Source organism: Oxyura jamaicensis, chromosome 6 (assembly GCF_011077185.1).
Source record: "Oxyura jamaicensis isolate SHBP4307 breed ruddy duck chromosome 6, BPBGC_Ojam_1.0, whole genome shotgun sequence".
NCBI lineage: Eukaryota > Metazoa > Chordata > Aves > Anseriformes > Anatidae > Oxyura > Oxyura jamaicensis.
Window position 1 is genome coordinate 21,400,428 of NC_048898.1, and position 21,102 is coordinate 21,421,529.

Here is a 21,102-nt window from a genome sequence, read left to right on the forward strand (position 1 = left end):
TTGTAAGCAACATGTAAACAATATCCTCTGGTAAGAAGAGAGGAGATAAAGTCTCAATGGAGACTGCAAGCAACTTTCGTAGAAGGACTGAATTCAAAAATACATGAAGAGGCTAGCTTTGGAGTATGTTTTCCTACCTGTATAATTCCTGTTTAGGATAATGGGAAAAAAGTACACTCAAGGAATGATTTAGAGGAAAAGGCTGTCTAAGTAAATAATAATAAATCCATTTCATTCCATGTTTTGTGTAGTTAACTATGACGCATCAGTTACCAATCTTACTCGACCAGCATTAAGACAAAGGATATTTTAACATACAGTTTATACAACATCATTCCCATTACACTCAGAACAAGCAGAAATTCCTCTGGCAAAAATATTCTAAATCTGAAAACAGTATTCAACTTCAGGGTAGTTTTATTTGTCAAATATGGACTTTTATGTAAGGTGCCTCACACTTACTATCTTGTATCATTATGTTTACTTTTACAGGCTATCTAAGGCTCTGATCATAATTCAGTTTTTAGTATTTTGAACACTTATGCATTCTAGGTGCATATAAGTATGGTTGCAGAGGATGACTACACATATTCAATTAGAATCTAAGCCACTGTACAGATATTTGAAGCTTTCACAAACATTGGGAACATATTATGAGGCTGAGATAATCTTACTGCTGCAAAGTATATCAAATACTTATTTTTAAAGGAAATATTGCTTAAAGTGTTCAGAAATCTCTCTTTAAGGACAATTTCCATTAAATGGAGTAAAGTTCAAAGTCAAAATTTAAAAGGGAAAAGTTAGAAATATTGGCTGTTATTTTTTCAATATACAAAATGAAATAGTCATGAGATATTTTGCATCAACAGAATAAACAAAACATTACTACAGTGAACATAATCAACTAAGCAAATATTTTCAAATAATATTGGACTCTACCTGGATAATCTGTGCAAGTGTGCAGAGTACATAAACACTCGTGACACAATGCCCAGAGTTCATAGTCTTTCAGAGGTTTACCATGCAAAGACAACAGGAGTTTTAGGGAGATCCACTGAAAAAAGATGTAGAGAGTTATTCAGAATTATTGCAAAACAAAAACACTTAATGATGCAGTGAAAAAAAGTCCTAAAATACAATGCACACATCTAAAAAGCATTAAGAAAATGTGATGGTAGTAAACTAATAATCTACACTAATCTAAACCAATTAATGAAATAACATCTAAACTAATTAATTAAATAGCATTACTGTATAGATGAATCCAAAGTTTCTTAATTGCATAACAAAGTTTAATTCAAGTGAGATTTCAGCTAGAATAGAAGTGTTTCAGGAAGATTGAGCTGTTTGGAAGCTCTTTCTTATCATACTAAGGAAAGATTCAATTAGAACGTCAAGGATGACACAATTACAGAGATGCCACCTATGCTTAAAAACATAAAAATCCGAATGATAGCCACCGACAAGATGCAGCCACAATCAAATCCTGATTTACCCTAATGGTTACATTACAAGCCTTACCTTAAACATTTCCTCAACATTTCTTGTTCTTCTGCGAACGATGTTGACAATATCAACAGAATTAACAACAGGTTTATGTGGAGTCAAAACATGTTATTCTCTTTTTTAATCACTGGATGTTTAATTTGCAATAACGGTATTTTTTTCCTTTTTATCGCTTTAGCTATTGATACCTGACAAAGTACAAAGATACCTGACAAATGTTACAAAGATACTGCTTCATAGAAACTGGCTGTTCTTCAAAGAATCCATATTTTACATTTATGATTTTCTTATTTTTATGAAATTTAATAGAACTTGACATGATAGTACTACACAGATACCTTCCAGATCAAGCTGTGCCAATAGAAGAGATTGTCACTGTCAGTTTCTCTTTATTTCACACAAGATGGACGTTATTATTATTTTTTTTTAATCAAAGGAACAGTAATGAACAACTCACGATAGGCAGAAACCTCTGGATTAGGGCACATCCACACACTATTTAAAAACAGCATAGCACTCTAAGGTAGTAAACTATCTCTAAATATCAACTTCAGGCCATGTGGCAGAAAACAACTACTGACATCAATTCGGGATTGACTGGGATGGGGGGGGGGAAAGGGGGATAAATAAACATAGCATAGGAGACAGAAGCACAAATTAAAACATCAGAACTGTTCTGCTGTTGTTTTATGAACACCTATATATCCCCATCACAAAAAAAAACAAACACATTTTGTGTTCACAAAATCCAAATAGACTAAGGATCTGTCTCACACACAATGGCAGTACATCATTATTTTTGAACAAATCATCCTCTGCACCATAATTTGCTCTTGTCATTTTTTCATGACCCTGGACACAAAACACCCTTCATTAGACACTATTCAGATTTTATCATAAATCATGTAAGGAACAGACTACTAAATCACCTTTAATCAACAAACACAAATAACTTCCCTGCAATTTATTGGGAAGAGAAAAAGAACCACATTCATTTCTATAGCTTAAGCTTTGCTGATAAGTCAATGTTAACCAGAAGATGTAATACTTTGGCCTTATACTGTTTAAATATTCCTTAAAGGTGAGCCATATTAGCTATTAATTTTTAACAAGATGTGCCATCAAACACACCTTTGTATTTACTCATGATGTTTTATTTTCTGTCTGCCTTTAACAAACAAAAATGATTTTGGTGCTTTTAGCAGCTCGCAGTCCATTGAAATGTGTTACAAAGATTACTAACTTTGGTACAGACAGATTTGAAGCCAGGTAATCACATTAAGCTTTACACTCAAATTTTGCTATAACCAGCATCCCAGAATGAAAAATTCTTTCACAAATGGGTTCCTTCCTTATATCTAGAATTAGCTGTCTAATAAAGAGACATCAGTTGTGTAGCAGCAGGGAAGAAGTTAGATGGTGAAAAGAATAAATTAGTCTAGAAACAATTTGAAATAGATCTTCATGTTTTTAACTGTTTACTGTCCTCGAGCAGTGCTGTGTTGCTGTGTTCCCCCTCAAGCATACTGGCTCTCAAATGCCTCAGAAATGTTTTTTCTTGCAAACACTTTACAATGAAAAAAGGAGCCAAATCTTCAAATTCACCTTGGACACAAGTGGAGGGAAAAGAAAAGAAGTTCCACACAATGACTATAATATTAAGAAGAACATTTTGGGATTTGGGGATATTTTTGTGGTAAGTATACACTACACCATCATTGTTTTTTTCTCTAAGAGAATACCTTCTTTTGAAGTTTATGTCCCTAGAGGCTCTAAAAGCTGCAGCTGAGAGATGAACTCCCTCCATTCTATATACAAATCACCTCTCACTTCAGGAGGAGGTGATGAATGACTAGCAAGGGGAAGAAGAAACTCTCACTAAACTGAAGACTGAAGTTAGTTGTACAGCAGGAAGCTGAAAGGTATTTCTCATCAGCTTTGGGATATTCAAGCTCTCTAGAGGAAGAAATAAATGATAAAAGAGCTTTAAGCACAGCAGGAAAGTAGTAATAAACTCTAAGAGCACCAGCAGAAGTTTATGATAAGAAAGAGTAAAGTATCAAAGATAGATAACACAGGGGATGAAAAGACACCAGAAACTGAAACTCTTATTTCAGAAGAAAAAATGATGCAGGAAAAGCAAATCTTAGCAGAAGTGAGAATCGCTGCCATTCACAAGACAGCCAAATTAATCCAAGTCAGAGGAAAAAAAAGGTTGTAGTCTGATTACAGATTAGTGAATGTCATTTAAATGTATACTCTCATTATTTCTCTCTGACAAGCACCCTAAAGTAAGATTAAACTTCAAGTATGAATATTGTTATCTAGTAATGTGCTAGTTATTATCCTATACTTTTATAGAGATGCTGATTGACTGCATTGCTACTGTCTCTTACTGTAATTCATGTCCTTCTCACACCTGTGACCACATGAAAAGGTTATTTTTATTCCTGAAAAAGGTACTTAAGAAGGTCATTCGTCTCGTGTCCCTAATTATTCCAAATGCTCACCTTCCCATATTGGAAAGAAAGAATCTTGGAGGACAAGAATATATATTTTTTTTAAATTATTATTTTTTAGTCAGAGAGCATGCAGCATGCTTTGTTTCTCAACTATCTAGCCAGACCTTATAGCAAAGCAAGCTCAAGACAAGTGTTCAGCATCCGTAAGACCTCAAGTACACTTCACTTAAAGCATTACCACTGCTTTAATGCTGATTAAAACTTCTGTTCTATATTATCACCATTAATCACCAAAGAGCAAGCATGGAACAACAGAATCATAGACTGGTTTGGGTTGGAAGAGACCTTAAAGATCATAAAGTTCCAAACCCCCCACCACGGGCAGGGACACTTCCCACTAACATTATAAAATGTGAAAAAAATCAGGATGAGGCAATGGATTATAATGTACCTTTTCATAACAAAAACTGCATACCCAGTTTTAAAGTAATAAGTTTTTCACAGCACAGAATTTTTGATAAGTATGAAAAAAATTACGACTTATTATTGTGTATAATTACATAATGATGATATTTTGCTTTATGCCAAAAAGACTGAAGTTTAAACATCACTTGTGAAAGTGATGATTTTTTCTCCTGTGTTGTAAGGATCATTTATCAGCTCTACCATTTCATTGTTGGCACCAAAACTGTACAACCAAACTCTTAGTAAAGTATTCAAACTATTCCAACATATTGTTTCATGAACATAATGCCAACATATTTTAAGCAGTTAAAGCAAATAAAATTTTATTCTTTACATAATAAGTACTACCTGGGAATAGACAGGTATTCTTTCTTTTAAGTGTTATTTCCCCAGTGTTCAAGTGTCATTCTCTAGCTACATGGATTTTGACTTCTCTCATGCTCGACAGGGCACGAATGACCAACAGAAAACATATATATATATATATATATATGCCAGGTTCCTGTTAACCCTTCCCTTATGAAGGCCATAGCATTTGAATTGCAGAGAAATATTTAGAAGCATTAGAGATGACACACACCTGATTGGAATGAAATTGGTTAGAGAAAAAAGAGATCCCCACTCATACTTGAAGTGAAAAATATTTATTTATGGCATGCAAAACTATAAAAATCTCTGAGAAAACCCTCACAAGATACATTGCAGAAGCCAGACAAAAGCAAGCAAGTATTTTTAGTAATGCCTACTAGCAGTAAAGCACACAACATTAAGAAGCAGTGTTGGGATATTAGAAAAATATTGTCCTCTGGAGAAGTATTGCTGACAAGTAAGAAAAACTGTCTGTTCTCCAGAGTAGACAAGGTTGATCTTCAACCGGATGGGACTAATGTTGCATTTTCAAGAACAAAAAATATTTAAAGAGATGCTAGAAATACTATTCTAAAATTCCTGTTTACCATAATCATATTTATGTGTTACAGAAAACTAGTGAAAGAGCAGCTCTGTAAATCTTTTCAATGGTATCTTATCCATTTAGGCCAGAGAAGATCAAAATTACATTATCAGGGTTTCACACTTTCTGTGCCTTTGCAGTAAGTGAACAAACCCTCAGACTCAAATTTTAGTTTTTTAGAAAGTTCAGTAATCTTTTTAGGTATTCAGTACATTCTGGCAATGAGAAATGAAAGAGAACTTGAAAGTATACACAAAAATCAGGTGCAACTCCTTCATATAAGGAATAGCACAGCATGTTTTATTTTTGCAGTTATCAGGAGGAAATATAGAGGCAGAAGTTTCAGAAGCCTGAGGAAAAAATCTGTCTTCCAAAAGACAAAAAAAACAACACATTAAAACGTTAAAAACAAGCAAACAAAAAAAACACAGAACCAACCAAAGCAAAATAACCCAGAGCCTTCTCTATGAGAACTTATAATAGAATCCTCCATAAAGTTCAATAGCTACTGAAAATAAATGACCCTCCCTCAGTCTCTCCTTCAGAAAACAAACAAAGATTGCTGGTCTAGAAGCTCAGGTTTTCAGGGGACAGGAATTTTACAATCATTTTGTTTGGTAAGAAATCTAGATATTGCTCACAAATGTTGATACCATCTAAATAGTGTTTTTCTTCCTACAGCAGTTAAAGAAAAACCTCTTTCATTACTTAAGACCAACACAGGACTTTAACAAATGATGAGTGGTAGAACCTAAATATCTGCTAGAATTGATTACAAAAAGTACAAGTCTATAAAACCTTTTTTCTACTGAAAACACAGCTAATAAATTCCTAGTTTCTTCAACAACAGCCACTCTACTGTCTTCATTTTTGATCATGTTAATACACTGCTTATTTGGTAACTGGAATAATGATTACCTTTTCTAAATTATTGTGATTGTCTTGTGAGTTTGGTGGGAACTGGATAACATCACTTCTACTAAGGGCCTACATATTTGGAAGAATGAAGCTCTGTTAAGGCTGAAAGAAAATTTTGTTTTAAACTAAAGACAAAATGTTTGAATTTCAGAAAAAGGGCAGACTAACCTGAAAACATGCTTTACATGCTTTGGCTAATTTTGCTGTGTACCAGTCTGAACTGCTGCTGCAGGAAAAGCAAATAGGGCACTTGTTACTGCTTTTAAAATCTGCAAGAAGTTTAGGAAACCTTAATTTTGAGGAAGACTTGTATTGAAAGTATCTTCATGTACCTGGACTTAAATTGCTGTTTTGGTAATCCACTCAGGACAGAATATGCACCTTCCCCCCCCCCCCCCCCCAAGAGATTCCTCCCTCCCCTCACCCCCCCAAAAAAAACCCATGACCTTTATCAGTGCAGTCAATTTATGTTCTTAAGAGAGAGGTGTGATGCATAAGCTGCAGTCTATTTAACAAAGACCACCTCATGATCAGTACTACCACCTCATTGCAAGAGCCTGAAGCAGTGGCCTGATAACCAGAATTATCTTAATAATCCTCTCCATGACAAATAACACACTAATTCCTAATGCAGTTCAGCATAAAAATATAAAAAAAAAGTCTTTCTGAAAAGACTTGCACATAAGAAGGAATGCAGACATAGTTGTTTCTGTTACTCGAATACTAAGACAACTAGATTTCTATACACTAACACGCTTTCTCACAAGAAGCCACTTGACTGAAATTGCTATGACCCTTGTTAGAAATACAAGAACATCTGCAAAAGCAGGTTCATGTAAAACCAGAGAAACAAATGACATAGCAAAAGCAGAAGAATTTGGAATGATTATAGATCTGATTATTCTTTTTTACTCCCTTCTGAATATATGAAGTTACAGAGTCCAGACGTGGAAGGAAAAAAAAATGCATCTGCAACAAATGGACATTTTTCTAGAGTCTGAAAAAAAAAATCTGCAGAATTTAATAACTAATAAAGGACTCACATGTATGCAATGAGTAACTCCCTCAGAGAGCAAAACCATGCCATGTGGTACTTATCTATATTTGCTATCTTCCTGCATTGATAATTTAATAAGTAGACAGTTATTGAAGGGATCAAACAGATGAAAGAGAAAAAAAAGGCAGAACAGTCTTCAGTGTTACTTTTTTTTTTGTTTGCTGTGTTTTAAAGCCACGATGAACTAAAGGCTGTTTACACAGTTGGATGGTCCTATGTTACTGATTCAGTTGAGGTGTTCCAGCACAGCGAAAAGAGGGATTGATATGGATTGAAATCAACCCTAGATGCTGGATGCATGGGATAGCTGGAAGGCTGCCTATTAGGCTTGAAGAACAGGGCTAAGTTGTCAGTAGAAGACAGAAGAAAAAATACTCTTCACCTAAGCATCATTTCTGGAAATTAAATGGGTGAAATTTGTGCTGCTCATTTCTTCCAAGTCACAGCATGGCTGGAGAAGCATCAGCCATTTTTGCATTTCAGCAACTCTGTCACAGGGGTTGTTTACATCTCTTTGAGTGTGGCACAAGAGAAAACCATCAAGTCAGAGACCAAACTTGTCCACCCTGAGAATCTGTAATTTGAACAGAGAAGAGACCATACTACACTATCACCAAGGTCTAGTTGACTAATATCAGCTTTCCCTCTTCTTATTTGGCTATGTATATAGGGATGAGATGCTTGAGACAACATATCCATATTGTGCACATATTTGAATTCTATCATGAAATATACATAACACACAAAGGCAGTCAATTAAGAGCACAGAATAGATATAGTATAAGTACAATTTTCAAAAGCCTAAATGCACACGTAGATTAGAAAGTGGAATCTTCCCCTCCTGAAGCAGATGTAATATTGCCATTGATTTCAGTGAGGTCAGGTTTACAGCCAGGAACTCTGCAATTTTCATAAGCACCTGGGATGCCTACTGCAAGATAGTGAACTTTATGCATTGACAGTAACATAAAAGGATTAAAAATTCACAGATGCTTTGGTAATGTTTTCTGACATATGTAATTAGGTCTTAATTATGCTACTCTGTCACACTAGCGAGCATGTTCCAGTACCATTTGCAAAAAAAAATTAAACTGCAGTTTGTTTTTTCAGTAGCGTAAGTTTCACTGTAGCACTTTACTTTTAAAGAGGAAAAAAAAAAAGTGTTTTTTTTTTTTTTTTTTTTTTTTTCTCATGTTTGCAATGTTAACTCTTAAAGTGTGCAGACCAGCGAAATCTGATTTTCCAGGATGCTGAAGAGGGAAGGGGGAGCAGAAAGTGAACACATAGTATTTAAGTCATTTCATCTCCACATAAATGACTACAGCAACTATACAATGAAGACTTTATTTTTACTACCTGCTCATTACTTTTGATTTCTGACCCTCTGCCTTGATAAAGATTATCTTCATTATTGTTTGCGCTCATTGTACCGCTGTTTAATTCTGGAGACCTAATTAGGTTTGATCCATATCTGTTCCCACTGGGTTTTGTTGTCAACACTGAAGTCATCTTGTTAAAGTGTGATAAAGATTTTTCATTTGACCCTTGAAAAGTTTCAGTACAGTCTTCCAATGCCATGTAATTGTCTAGCATTTTTGCTCCAGTAATTGATTGATTTGGACTTTTTAGTATACCAGTTGTAACAGGCATTTCAGAGGTAGTATCAGAACAGTCTTCTTTGTGATCACATGAAATTAAACCTATCTTTTTACCTTTAATAAGTGACATGTGTTCTTCTAGATTCATGCCAGACACCTGCGTACACACACAAGGAGCTTCTAAATGAAGATCATTAACCTGGTGATTCTTTGGTTCTGTTATGTGCGGACTACTAATAGCAAGTGAATTAAGATTTCCCTTTGAAAAAGCAATTTCATTATTATTGTCTAGAGGTAGTGACTCATGTGTAAGCAAGTGATTTTTCCTAGCTAGAGTTCCACTGTTGGTTACAGATGTAAAAAAATGATTTGTTTCTGTAGGTTCAAGTGGTAGCTTTGGAAAGGTTTTAATTTTTCTCAAAGAACCTTTCTTAAAAATGACATCTCTCTCCAGGTCAATAACACTTGATTTTATATCCAAAGCAGCACTAGCAAAGCTGTCAGTATATACTGCATGTTTGTCCTCTTCTTTGCTCTTTTTAGCTTGAGTTGCAAGTTGAGAATGCTGAGTTTTCTCATTATCCAGATCAATTTGCACTTCCTTTAAATCACTGTCTCTGCCAGTCACCATAGTAACTACAGAAGAGTCCTTATGACAGGTAGCTGTCACATCTTCCACTGCAGACGAATCACCTATATTGTTTTTCTCATTTGAGTATAATTTAGATCCCAAACTTCTCTGACACACTCTTCCCTTCCACATGTTATCACAGGCATCTAGATGCAAAAACAGATGCTTATATTAAATGTGTATTTAAACCTTCTAATGTTTACTAGTAAATATATTGTTTTTTCAGCTACTACTGTTAAGTATATTCAGTTACAAAAATTATATTTATTCTAAAAAAAAGATTTTTGGACACATCACTAAAGAACATTCTATACAGAGTCAAAATAAAGTTAAATATATGTTTATTCAAAATATATTATGTTCATTAAGAGTTGTGTTTCCTGCCCCCACCCCCATCCATAAATATTTAACAACAACTTTTTGATATCCAGAAAGGAACCTGTAACAGAAAAGGTATACACAGTATTTTCAGATGTCACAGTCTAAAATTCTAGACTAAGTACATTTTAAGTTTACCTTGAGAAGCACCAAATGATTCAATTGAAAGAACTCTTCTTCCAACAGCAGAGAGGCTTCGACAAATATTACTTGATGAAGCAATCTTCAGTTTTTCTTCACATAATGACAAAATACTCTAGAGAAAATTAGTGTTAAATACTTATTTAATAATGAATAGATATGTGAATTTTGAGTAAAGTGAATCATGTTAACTCGCACAGTACATCTGAAATTATAAGATGCTACACTGGAGGTCTTTCTTGCACAGTTCATTATACTGTACATTTCTATTATACAGTTGAATTCATTTATCATTTTAACCATGGGCTATCATGAAATTATTTAATACAGTTCAAGTTGTAGCCTACAGCTAGAACACACTGAGAACAACTGATAAAAATTAATCTTAAGTGTCATACTTCACAAATAATATATTGCAAATGTAAAAAACTAGTATGGATTATTTTTAAGCAACTAATGGTTCACTTGAGTCTAGCAGCATGATAAATATTTCTAATCACCAAAAATACATTAGAAGTTCTGAATCTTTTAAAAATTACAGAGAAACAAATATCTAGAAAGCATTACTCTGTTAGCAAAAACAGTCATTATCAGATCACGAGAAGAAATGCATTACATTAGTATCTCTAATCTGTAGCTTGGCATCATTTAATGACAAACATTGGTATCAGTCAGTCTACAGACATTTACATACATTTATGTAACAGCTTGTCACTATGGGCAGGAAGTAGAAGGGAACTCTTTCTAAACGCATCATACCTCTTCCTCATCAACTATAACCACTGATGAGACCTTATACAGCTCTAAGAAGCTGGTCTTAATTCCCCGTTAACCTGCTTCACTGCTCTTCTGCTGTTGTAAGTGGAATAAGAAAAACAACTGTTGGTTCACAGATCAGATTGAAGAAGAATGGGAAAAAGTGAGACAGGTATCCAGCCATGCTACAGCCTAGTGAAATGCCTAGAAAACTCTATGGGTAGACCCTCAGAAGAGCTCCCACCACTCCTCTCTGCCCAAGAAACAGCCCAGTGGAAAAGGTAAAAAGAACAGATAATTGCAAAGAAGTCTTTGTATGTACCCTAGGCCAGCCTTGATCTACTCCATTTTAGTTAGTGTGAGTAGTCAGAAATAGCTTTCAGGGATTACAGACCAATTGCTACACAATCATAGCTATCCTGACTATGATAAAAAAAAAAAAAAAAAAAAAGGTACACAAATAGAAATACAGCAGGATACATGTTAGGAATGGTCTCCTATCCGGGCAGCCCTCAACCAGGGAGTGAGGTATTATTTGCTTTACAGAAATGAACTTTTTCATCCTTCTATTGCAGCACTTCTTGCAAAATATTCATTAGGGGTGCTATACCATTTAAAACATACCCTACCATCTCAGAAGGAAAAGAATATAATACTATTCTGAAGTAGAAAAACTGAAGCCAAGAAAAGTGACATTTGAACAATTGTTATACTCTGTAAATCAAAAATTAAGTGGGAAAAAACAGATAATGAAAAAGTTTGGATCTACAAGTGCTGCACCTAATCTTCTTAAAAATGGAATCACCATCACCCATTTACATCTGATATTGAAGTTGTATTTCCACTGGATTAGCAAGAGAAAAGAGATTCTGCTGAGTATGGGGAAAAAATTCAGCTTTGCTGCAAAATCAGAGCATACTATATATAAATAATATCTCTATCAACAACTACACATGTACAAGATTTTTTTTAATGGAAAGCTATGGAAGGCTGTTTTACCTCAATATCTGGCCTATTTTCAGGATTCTCTTCTTGCATTTGTTCCAGTAGAGTATGCAGATCTTGCCCAAATTCAGATTCCGTCTCAGGTTCTACTATATATTCAATTGCTGCTTTCAATGTTGCACCCAGAGAATAGATGTGTGCCTGCGTTAAGTTTAAAAAAAGACATTGAATATGTTACCAATTATCTCTCCAAAAGAGCTCTGAGAACAAAGGGTACAGCTTACATTGCTTTCATTTGTAACTTAACCAGGTTTACTGAAAAGGTAGTTTAGTTTAAAGGATCAAGAGGAACAAAACAAGGTTTCAGTACTGCTTTGGAGAATATGCTCATTACCAACATAAAGAAATAACACTGTGGTCCAGCTAGAACCTTTATTCTTCCTCACCAGGAACCAGTGTTAAAATTGTTCATCAGCTACATTTAAATATAAAATCGACCTCTGTGTGTGCCTGCGTGTCTGTAAGTAGTATTTAAGTTAGAAGCATGCTGGGAGACTGAAGTGGCATTTCTGTTAACAGGAAAAATATCTGACAAAAAACTTCATATATAACGGTATTTTAAAAGTGCCATCAGGCATAAAGAAAGCAAGCAGGAATAATACAGCATATTATTTATCAAATTTTAAGAAATACTCTGACATTTTCAGGGCTAACCAAAAGTTAACACAGATATATGAGGGAGTTGTCCAAATCTGTCTTGAACAGACAAGCATGGGGCATCAACCACTTCACAAAGAAGCCTGTTCCAGCATTTGATAACCCTCACAGTAAAATTTTTTTCCTGAAGTCCAATCTGAACCTTTCTTGGTGCAGCTTTGTGCCATTCCCATATGTCCTATCATCAGCTCCCAGGTAGCAGAGACCAGCACCCCCCTCTGTGCTTCCCCTCTTCAGGAATTGCAGAGAGCAGCAAAGTCACCTCTGAGCCTTCTTTTCTCCAGACTAGACAACCCAAGTGTCCTCAGCCTGTCCTTGTAGGACATGCCTTCTAGTCCTTCTTCCAGATTTATTACCTTCTTCTGGATGCCTTCAAGTACCTGAACATCCTTTTTTTTTTTTTTTTTTATTGCGCATGATACTGTACACAATAATCTAGCTGAGGTTGTACCAACACTAAATATAGCAGAATCACCTTGTTTGACCAGTTGGCTATGTTGTATTTAATGCATCATAAAGTGCTGTTTGCCTTCTTGGCTGCCAGGGCACACTGCTGACTCATGTTGAGCCTGCTGTCAACCAGCACCCCTAGATCCCTTTCTGCTGAGCTGCTCTGTACCACCTTGTCTTCCAGACCTGTGTCCAGAAATTCACATCTCAGACATATGGGTTATAAAAAGAACAAAGATGAACAGATATGTTATGTTGTTTCAACATATGGCATCATTCACATAAAAATGGGATGCTATTTTACTTTTATTACGGTATTCATTAGTTAAAGAAGTTTTCCAATGTAAAAGTTAAGCCTCATAACTAAAGTGAAACAATGAGAAAATGAGTTTATGATCATCCACTAGGTGGGGTGTTCCACAAGTTTATGCATCAAATCTACTGCTTCCACTTACTACACTGTTTAAGAAGAAACTTTTGCTGTCTGGGAAAGGAGAGCAAGATGATAAATGCAATAAATAAAGCAAATCCACAAGTAGAAAATATCTAATGCTCACTAAAAGTGACTGTTCTCAGCAAAAAAAAAAAAAAAAAAGAAGAAAAAAGAGAAAAATCTCACAGTCTAAATATTTTTAGTGTTAAGAGATGTTGAAAATGAATAAGAAAGGGCAGCAAACAACTTCCCTTCTCCTGGAAGACAAGGAAAGTAAGCACTATATTAGAAGTGATGAATTTTAATTATTCAAGAGTGGTGTCGTGCCACTTAACACCCCCATACCTGCCAAGTGAAGGTTTCTTCCTTAGTTGAGGGGGTGGGGGAGCATGGGAGAAGTCTTCAACCCTGCTAAGGAGAATTGTTTATGAATTATAGAATCTGTTATGTTATGGGGTAAGAATACTACATTTCCAGAAGCTGATAACTAAAATGCATTTCAGAAGAATCCAAAAGGAAGACAGACAACAACAAAACACCAAACACACACCTCTCTTCACAATTCCTAAAGAGACTTTCAAGATAAATACTATATCCGACTTGTAACAGAAAATACCTGGGCCATACCGGCAAGACTGCACTATTCTATCAACTTGAAAAAGAGTGTGAAGAAAGGGAAGAAGTTATATTAGAAAATCAGTTCTCCAGATCTGGTTGTAGGGTGTACACTTACACTTAGCTAAAAGTAACAAAAATCATATATAAAATCATCACTGTATGCATTAATGGGAAAGTCATTGTGGAAATAATTTACACTTAAAGCAAAATGGCAACAGAAAGAAGAGTCACAGATCTGATTTGAGGTCCTGAAAATCTTCTTCTCAGCAACAGGCTAAGGGAGCTGATATGTTGGAAAAGATCTGATGGTGATAATCATACATGTGACTTCATATAGTTTGAATAGTAGGTTTATTCTAATACTAGGGTTTTCTAAGACACAAAGGTGTAGCAAGACTCAAAAGTAATAAAACAAACAAACAAAAATTCAAGAAGGTAAAGATGCTACATATATAAATAAAATCTTCAGGCTAAGGGTGAGGACATCTGCCATCATGTTAAAATTTTATATTATGACTGAACTACATTCTAAAAGGTTTCTGTCAATTCCAATCAAAAGTAATTTAGCTTGCTACATGCTATTTTATGACCACTACAGGAAGTGAACTCATAACAATGATCCATTCTCATTTTAAAAATCTGCAAATCAAAAGATCATGAGAGGAAGCAAAAACTCCAAGCCTACACACAGAGTGTGACAGAGGCACTGTTGTATTACTACTTGGCAGGACACAAGAGTTAAGCTTCTATAGGAACTCAGACTTGCAGACAAACAATGCAGAAAAAAGCTGACAAGAGAGCTTTTGAACAGCAACTGTATGAGCATTTAGGATATTGCAATTATGAATAACGTCCATTTACATTTGGTATTGAAATTTCACTGAATTCAGAATTTTAGGTCGTCAACAGAGAAAGAAAGACCATAATAGAATTAATACTCGCTGTAAAATATTTTTGACTAAATGGTAAGCTACAGGAAAATAATAAAACAATTCTTGGTTTTGACATTGATATATGACCCTTACTTTACCTTGCACCATTTTTTTTTTCCATTTTATTGAGATTGCTGTCACAGTTCAAATCATTTAAGGGTCCCATAAGTGAAAGCTTCAGTGTTGCTATAAATCTTAAAGTCTTACAAATTCAAGCTAATGCTTAACAAAATTACTACTAGGAGAAAGCATTTCATATTTATTTATGTCTTTTTCAATATGCCAACTCCCTCTAAAACATGTTTTATGCAAAAGGAAGTCAGACAGTAATATTTCTCAGCAACAAAATGAAAGGGAAATTGCCCTATTATCTTTTTAATACTTTTCTTCATTACAAAACTCTTTTCTGCATAAACTGTAACTACGGGAAGGTGCAGTATTTAATATTAGCATTTTGTTCATTTAGCACTTTAGATGTGCAGATAATTAGTCTGCAGAATGTCCTAGAAATGCTAAACCAGTATACTACTCATAGAACAGAGTATATCTTGAATTGGCAGCAAATGCTGGAAAAATAATATTTTAAACCAATGCTATAATTGCAATTTATCCCTTTTAACTATAGTTGCTACCTCGTCTTACATGAAAAAGTTCTTCTCCAAAAGATTTCAAAAAACTGAACAAAATGCAATTACAGGCCAGCTTCTTCTCAAATAAACTGCTCACAAACTGAGATTAGCATTTATTCCACGTGTCAAATTGCCTTTTTATTGACCTAACAACTAAACACTTTCATGTTTTAATTCGTTCTTAAGCAAATGTCAGGTAATCAGTTTGTGCTGCAAAAACACAAATAAGACTTTGGTGATGCAATCATCTAAAAAGCAATGCTACAACTTGAGGATAAATGATCCAATCAAAATCTAAATGCATTTATCACATACTATGACTGACATTATTTATTAGTATTTTTACTACATTTTATTATGCTTTTATTTATTGTGATCTCTAGTTATGCCATTCAGTTTGAACTGAGGAAACCTTATTTAGTACATCACCCTAATCTCACTGTTTTGTAGTTGAGGGCTTCTTTACTGTTATGGTTCAGGAAAAGACATTTCCTCCATAAATTTGTCTAAATTTTATCCATACAATAATTTTGCACTCCGGTTTTACAGTGAAAATTTCTGAAAATACAAAGGAGTAATTCCTCATGTTTATTTTTAAATCTACCTATGTTCATCTTATTGTTGCCACTCACTTTTTCATTTATGAGGGCTGGCAAATAAACTATGTCTGCTGCAGTGGAAGACTTCACAGATTTCTAGAATAAAACTCTCCCTCAGGGAATCCTCTTCCAGGCTTAAGAATATTACTGTAAGTAATAACTTCTTTTATGAATGCTGTTTTACCATCTGGTCTTGGAAATTTATTTTACTGCTAGTTTCATCAATATGGTCAATAGTCTATTCAACTGAAACTCTTATTTAAGCAGAAGTTTTGATAGTTCGCTATGAAGAATTGTGGTTAGAACCTTTCTTTGAATCATTCTTTTACACCTTTGTCCATCTGCTGACTTACAGACTCTGTGCAGCATCCCTGTGTTTAATAGTTGTTTTTTTAAAGACTTCAGTTTTATTTTTTATCCTACCTTGTTCCATTTTCTTCTCCTTTAACTTACCCTAGTTTACAGTTCTTGCTAATTTATTTATTTTTTTTAGGACTTTGATTAAGGATTTTTAAAGCATACCTTTTGACTTGCTTCTAATCATCTCCTTAGGTTGCCATAAACAAACCACTTTTCAGGTCTTTTGAGGTCTTCTTTGATAGGAGGTAATTTTTTATTATTATTTTTTTAAAAGGCATAATACTATAAGCTTACAGTAGTCTCCATGTCACCTACAAGCATGTTATTTTAACAGCTGTTTTGGCTTTCTATATGGCTAAATAAAACAGGTGACTATCGTTCACAGACTAAGCTTCCAGTATCTATAGCAGTGATGGGTTTGAAAAATGATACTGTCAGTCCAGAGCTACACTCAGAGAAAATATAAACGTTTCAACTGGACCTCAATGAAGTTTCAAGAGGCTGGTACTCTACCTACTGTAGTGAAGACTGAGATATTTCTTGAGCTACTGTCAGCGACTGTTGTAAACATCCATTTCACTTTAAGAAGTCACACAAAGATGAACAAATACAGTAGCTGACAAATTATAAACCAGGCTACATTCATGAAGTTACTCTTGTATTTGCAGGGTGATGATGTAAATTAAAAACATGTTTCTTACACTTACATCCCAGCTTCAGCCTCCTTTAATCACAAAAGCCAGCACCCTAACCCTGATGAATAGCACTTCAATTGGCTACTTTCCTGGGGGACTGTGGAAGTGTAATAATGACAGGCAAGAAAAAGCATTACAGTAAAACTCTGGAGACCTGATAGGTTGTAGCAAAAGCTACAGACATTTATCTTTAAAGCTTCTTAAACAATGAGATTTCTTAAACTCCTTTTGAAATTCTGAGTTTCACATACCACAGTTCTCCTTATGATTTATCAGCCATTAATCTCTTTACTTTTAAGTTACCTGCCATAGGTAATTCATTTGTCATTTTACTAAACTAACACAATTTATTCCCTGTAGGCATAGAAACAAGAAAACCTGGGAAATTGTTACATGCATGCTGAGCAGACTACTTCCATCTTCTCTCAACTGCAAAAATACAAGATTTATTTTCATTGTATGGCATTTTCATTTGTAGTTATTGAAATTTTGTTTAAACAGTTATATTATTTTTTATATTAAACTTAAGAGAAACTGCTTACTGGTAAAATCTGTCACTGCGCTGAGTGATCCATTCACACAACACCGTATCAGGGTATGCTTATTCCACATTTCAGAGCTAAATAACTGAAGGAGAACACCTCCAGTTAAGAGCACTACAAGCCAATAAACTTGAACAAACCCCCAGTTCCCCTATCATGCCATGAACTGACACCACGATTCTGACACAAAGTAGTTGTTACTGTACAGTAACAAGTTTGTTCTTTGAAGTAATAATCTGAATAGATTCTTTCTAATTTTCTAGGAGGAATAAAGATCTTTGATGAACTGCAGATGCAAAGAACTGGCCAAACACTTCTGAACTTACCCTAATACATAATATCTTGGGAGACAACATTCAAAGAACATCACTGCCTCTGACCTCAGACCTTGTTTATTCCCTCAGAACACTGATTTTCACACAACAGTTGTAGGTGACAGAAATGGCAAATGAGTAGGTAGCACTCATAGTATGTCAGGAAAGGAAACAGAGGAGGATGAACAGGGAGTTTTTTTTTTTTTTTAAAAAAAAAAGTTTCATAAGGGAATGTTTTCTGCAGAATTAAACCTTGCTCTTTCTTGTCTATTAGACAAGATATATAGAACTGATGTATAACATGATATGACTTGAACTGTACAGCATGCACACACAAATTTTTTTTTTACATTGGAAGTGTAACATGTATACCACACTCACAGGCTTCTTCCAAAACAAGCTGATTAAATCAGCATCCCTAAGTGAAGTGGCAACACCCGTTGCCTAATGACAACATATAGTAGTTGAGAGAAAGCAGCACCTGACCTTGGTAACTTGGTGAAAGGGCTCAGATGTTCAAGAATCCTGAAGCAAATATATACTAACAAGTTTAAACAAAACCTGCTCCAGTGGTCACCTAAGAAAGCCTAAGCCACTCACAATGCATTTCCCAGGAGATAAGATCCTTAACTTTAAACATACGTTCTCAGTTGCTCTTTGAAATGCTGTAATTAAGGAAAATGATGTGTAGGTGGAAATCTGTTTGTCATAATCCTGAAGGCTCTGTTAACTAAGTCTAAAGCAGCCTGATGAGATAACTCTATGACCATTCAACTCATAGTGTAGACTGAAGTAGTCTCAAAATTTCATCTGGAGATTGTGAAACAATCTCTTCTGCCATCTAATTCTAAGTGAACCAGTTTCTGAACTTTTCAGAAAGAAGGTATTTATGAATGTTCTCATACCCCGGTGAAATGACTATTAGAAATGATATACAAATAGTTAACAATTTTATATTCCCTTGAACTATGACAAATATTTAGTCTCCAGACACCAGCAATTATCATGGATCTTTGTTTATGACCCAAATAACCATGTAAAACAGACAAATTCATGACAGATGTATTTTGACATCAAGTAATGATGAGGAAGTTTTGTAGGTCTTATTGCCTTTAAGGATTTAGACTTATATTTCAAAAGGATTATAAAAGTGTGCTAAAGAGTAAATTATGGAAATAAGTGGTAAGTGCAATAGAAAGTTAAGTTATTGCTGATAGTAAGGCCATTATAATGAGGTCTCCCCTGAGCCTTCTCTTATAGATAGAGTAGCTTTAATGATGCCCACTTAGAAGAACCTAATAAAGCAAAGAAGAAACAAAGTACTGCTCATTTTCACTGAGCAGGGCATCTATAGACTCCATTATTTTTCTTCTGAGGGCATTTTTCTATCTATGAGACAGACTACTACTGATGAAAATAGAAGTCTAAAAAGTTGTGTTTCAGATTTAGAGACAATAGGCTCAAAAAGCCTGTTAGAAAAGACCGATATGACAACTTTGCAAGCTCAACTTCAAAACTAACCAACAAACTATGTTTTTTTGGGGGTAATCAAATTATACATTCTAAGGGATTCTATCTATAACACCACCAAAAAAAAAAAAAAAGACAGCTGCCAAAAAAAATAATCCTGTTGGTCTCATATTCCTTCCTTTGGTTAGCTCTTTGTGTAAAGCAACTAAAGGGTAATATTTGCTCATCACAAAGTTCCTGACTTTTCCTCAATTGGGCCAATGATGCAAAAGCAAGAGCAGGAAGATTTCATTTTCTGTTCTATAGCACAGCAGAAGCCCAGGTAACCAAATAAAAGTAATTTATTTTTGTCACTGAAGGAAAAGACAGCTTTAAATAACATTCAGAAAAGAATGGTTTAGACTACAGGAGGAGAAAAGTTACCATTTGCTGATGAGAAGCCTTTCTGCTGTTATGAAGAATTAGTCTCCGAAGGAGACTACATGAGTCTAAAGGAAGTAGAACGCAATAAAGAGTGAACAAGCTGTTTTAAAAGACTTATTTCCCCATCAGATAAAAACAAAACCAAAAAACCCTCCAGAAGCATAGGTAAAAAGTCTTTTTTTTCCTCCCCTCCCAGAGCTAAAGACAGAACAGAACACTAGTGATAATCTCATGGCATTCAAAGCCACTGCTTTAAAAGGCCAGGGAAGTGGCAAAAGCAAGACTTCTTTTATACCTTCTGCTGTTCCGATTTGTTGGAAAGAATGCTTTGTAATTTAGAGAAGGACCAACAGCTGAGACCTGAGCAGTAATGATCAGCTATTGAGAAATACTACAGTACCAAACTCTCAGCTCAGTTTTCTTTAGTAGGACTGAAATATATATCCTGAACCTTACTTTATCTACTCCCTAGACCAGTAGGTTTCATTTGGCATTTCAACCATGCGTTTATATGCTTATAAGAATATTTATACAGTAGATAACAATCCAACTGCCTTTTCACATTTCATAGGAATAAGACACATGAATCTTAACTATTCAGTTTTCAAAACCAAAACAAAATACTTGGTTTATCTTTCCTGTTTGAATTAGTTGTACCAGTTTGCATAGAATTGGCTTTTGTTTACTTTTAAGGTTGTTGAAACACTCAAAGTTTTTGGTTTTGTTTTTTGACTAAATCACTTATATTCCACTGAGAACTTCAAGTCAACAGCTGTCAGATTCTAGCAAAGAGACTGGCAGTGTTCAGCCTTTTCCAGTTCTGATTCTCTCCCAGCTGAGAGATCAGCATGCCCCATTCTTGCTATGATAGCAGAAAGCAACAAGTTCTAGATGAGAAAACAGAACCGTGAACTTCAATTTCTTCTCATTCTTCTGTCCAATATTTTCCCCTTCCTCTTCTAGGCAGTATTCAACTCCATATAATTTTGTCAGTTCTTTCATCCCTGAAAAACTTTAATCCTGCTGCACGCTGAGTTTTCAGAACTACTGTATTTTATCACCTCTAAATAATAGAAGTTATTAAACAGGAGCATTATCCAGTCTGCTTTAT

General features: G+C 34.8%; 1 protein-coding gene across 3 annotated transcripts in view; it reads right to left on the reverse strand.

Annotated features, from left to right (window-relative positions):
• Positions 1-21,102, reverse strand: part of KNDC1 (kinase non-catalytic C-lobe domain containing 1) — a 60,586-nt gene that overhangs the window by 26,501 nt on the left and 12,983 nt on the right. For all 3 annotated transcript variants that reach the window (XR_004751786.1, XM_035329302.1, XM_035329303.1), the window contains exons 4-7: positions 11,864-12,010; positions 10,106-10,223; positions 8,717-9,735; positions 940-1,054 (exon numbers count right to left, since the gene is read on the reverse strand). Coding sequence is in view for 2 of the 3 variants with exons in the window: in XM_035329302.1 (XP_035185193.1) it covers positions 940-1,054; positions 8,717-9,735; positions 10,106-10,223; positions 11,864-12,010 (1,399 nt within the window). In the remaining variant the exon portion in view is untranslated. The remainder of the gene's footprint in view (positions 1-939; positions 1,055-8,716; positions 9,736-10,105; positions 10,224-11,863; positions 12,011-21,102) is intronic.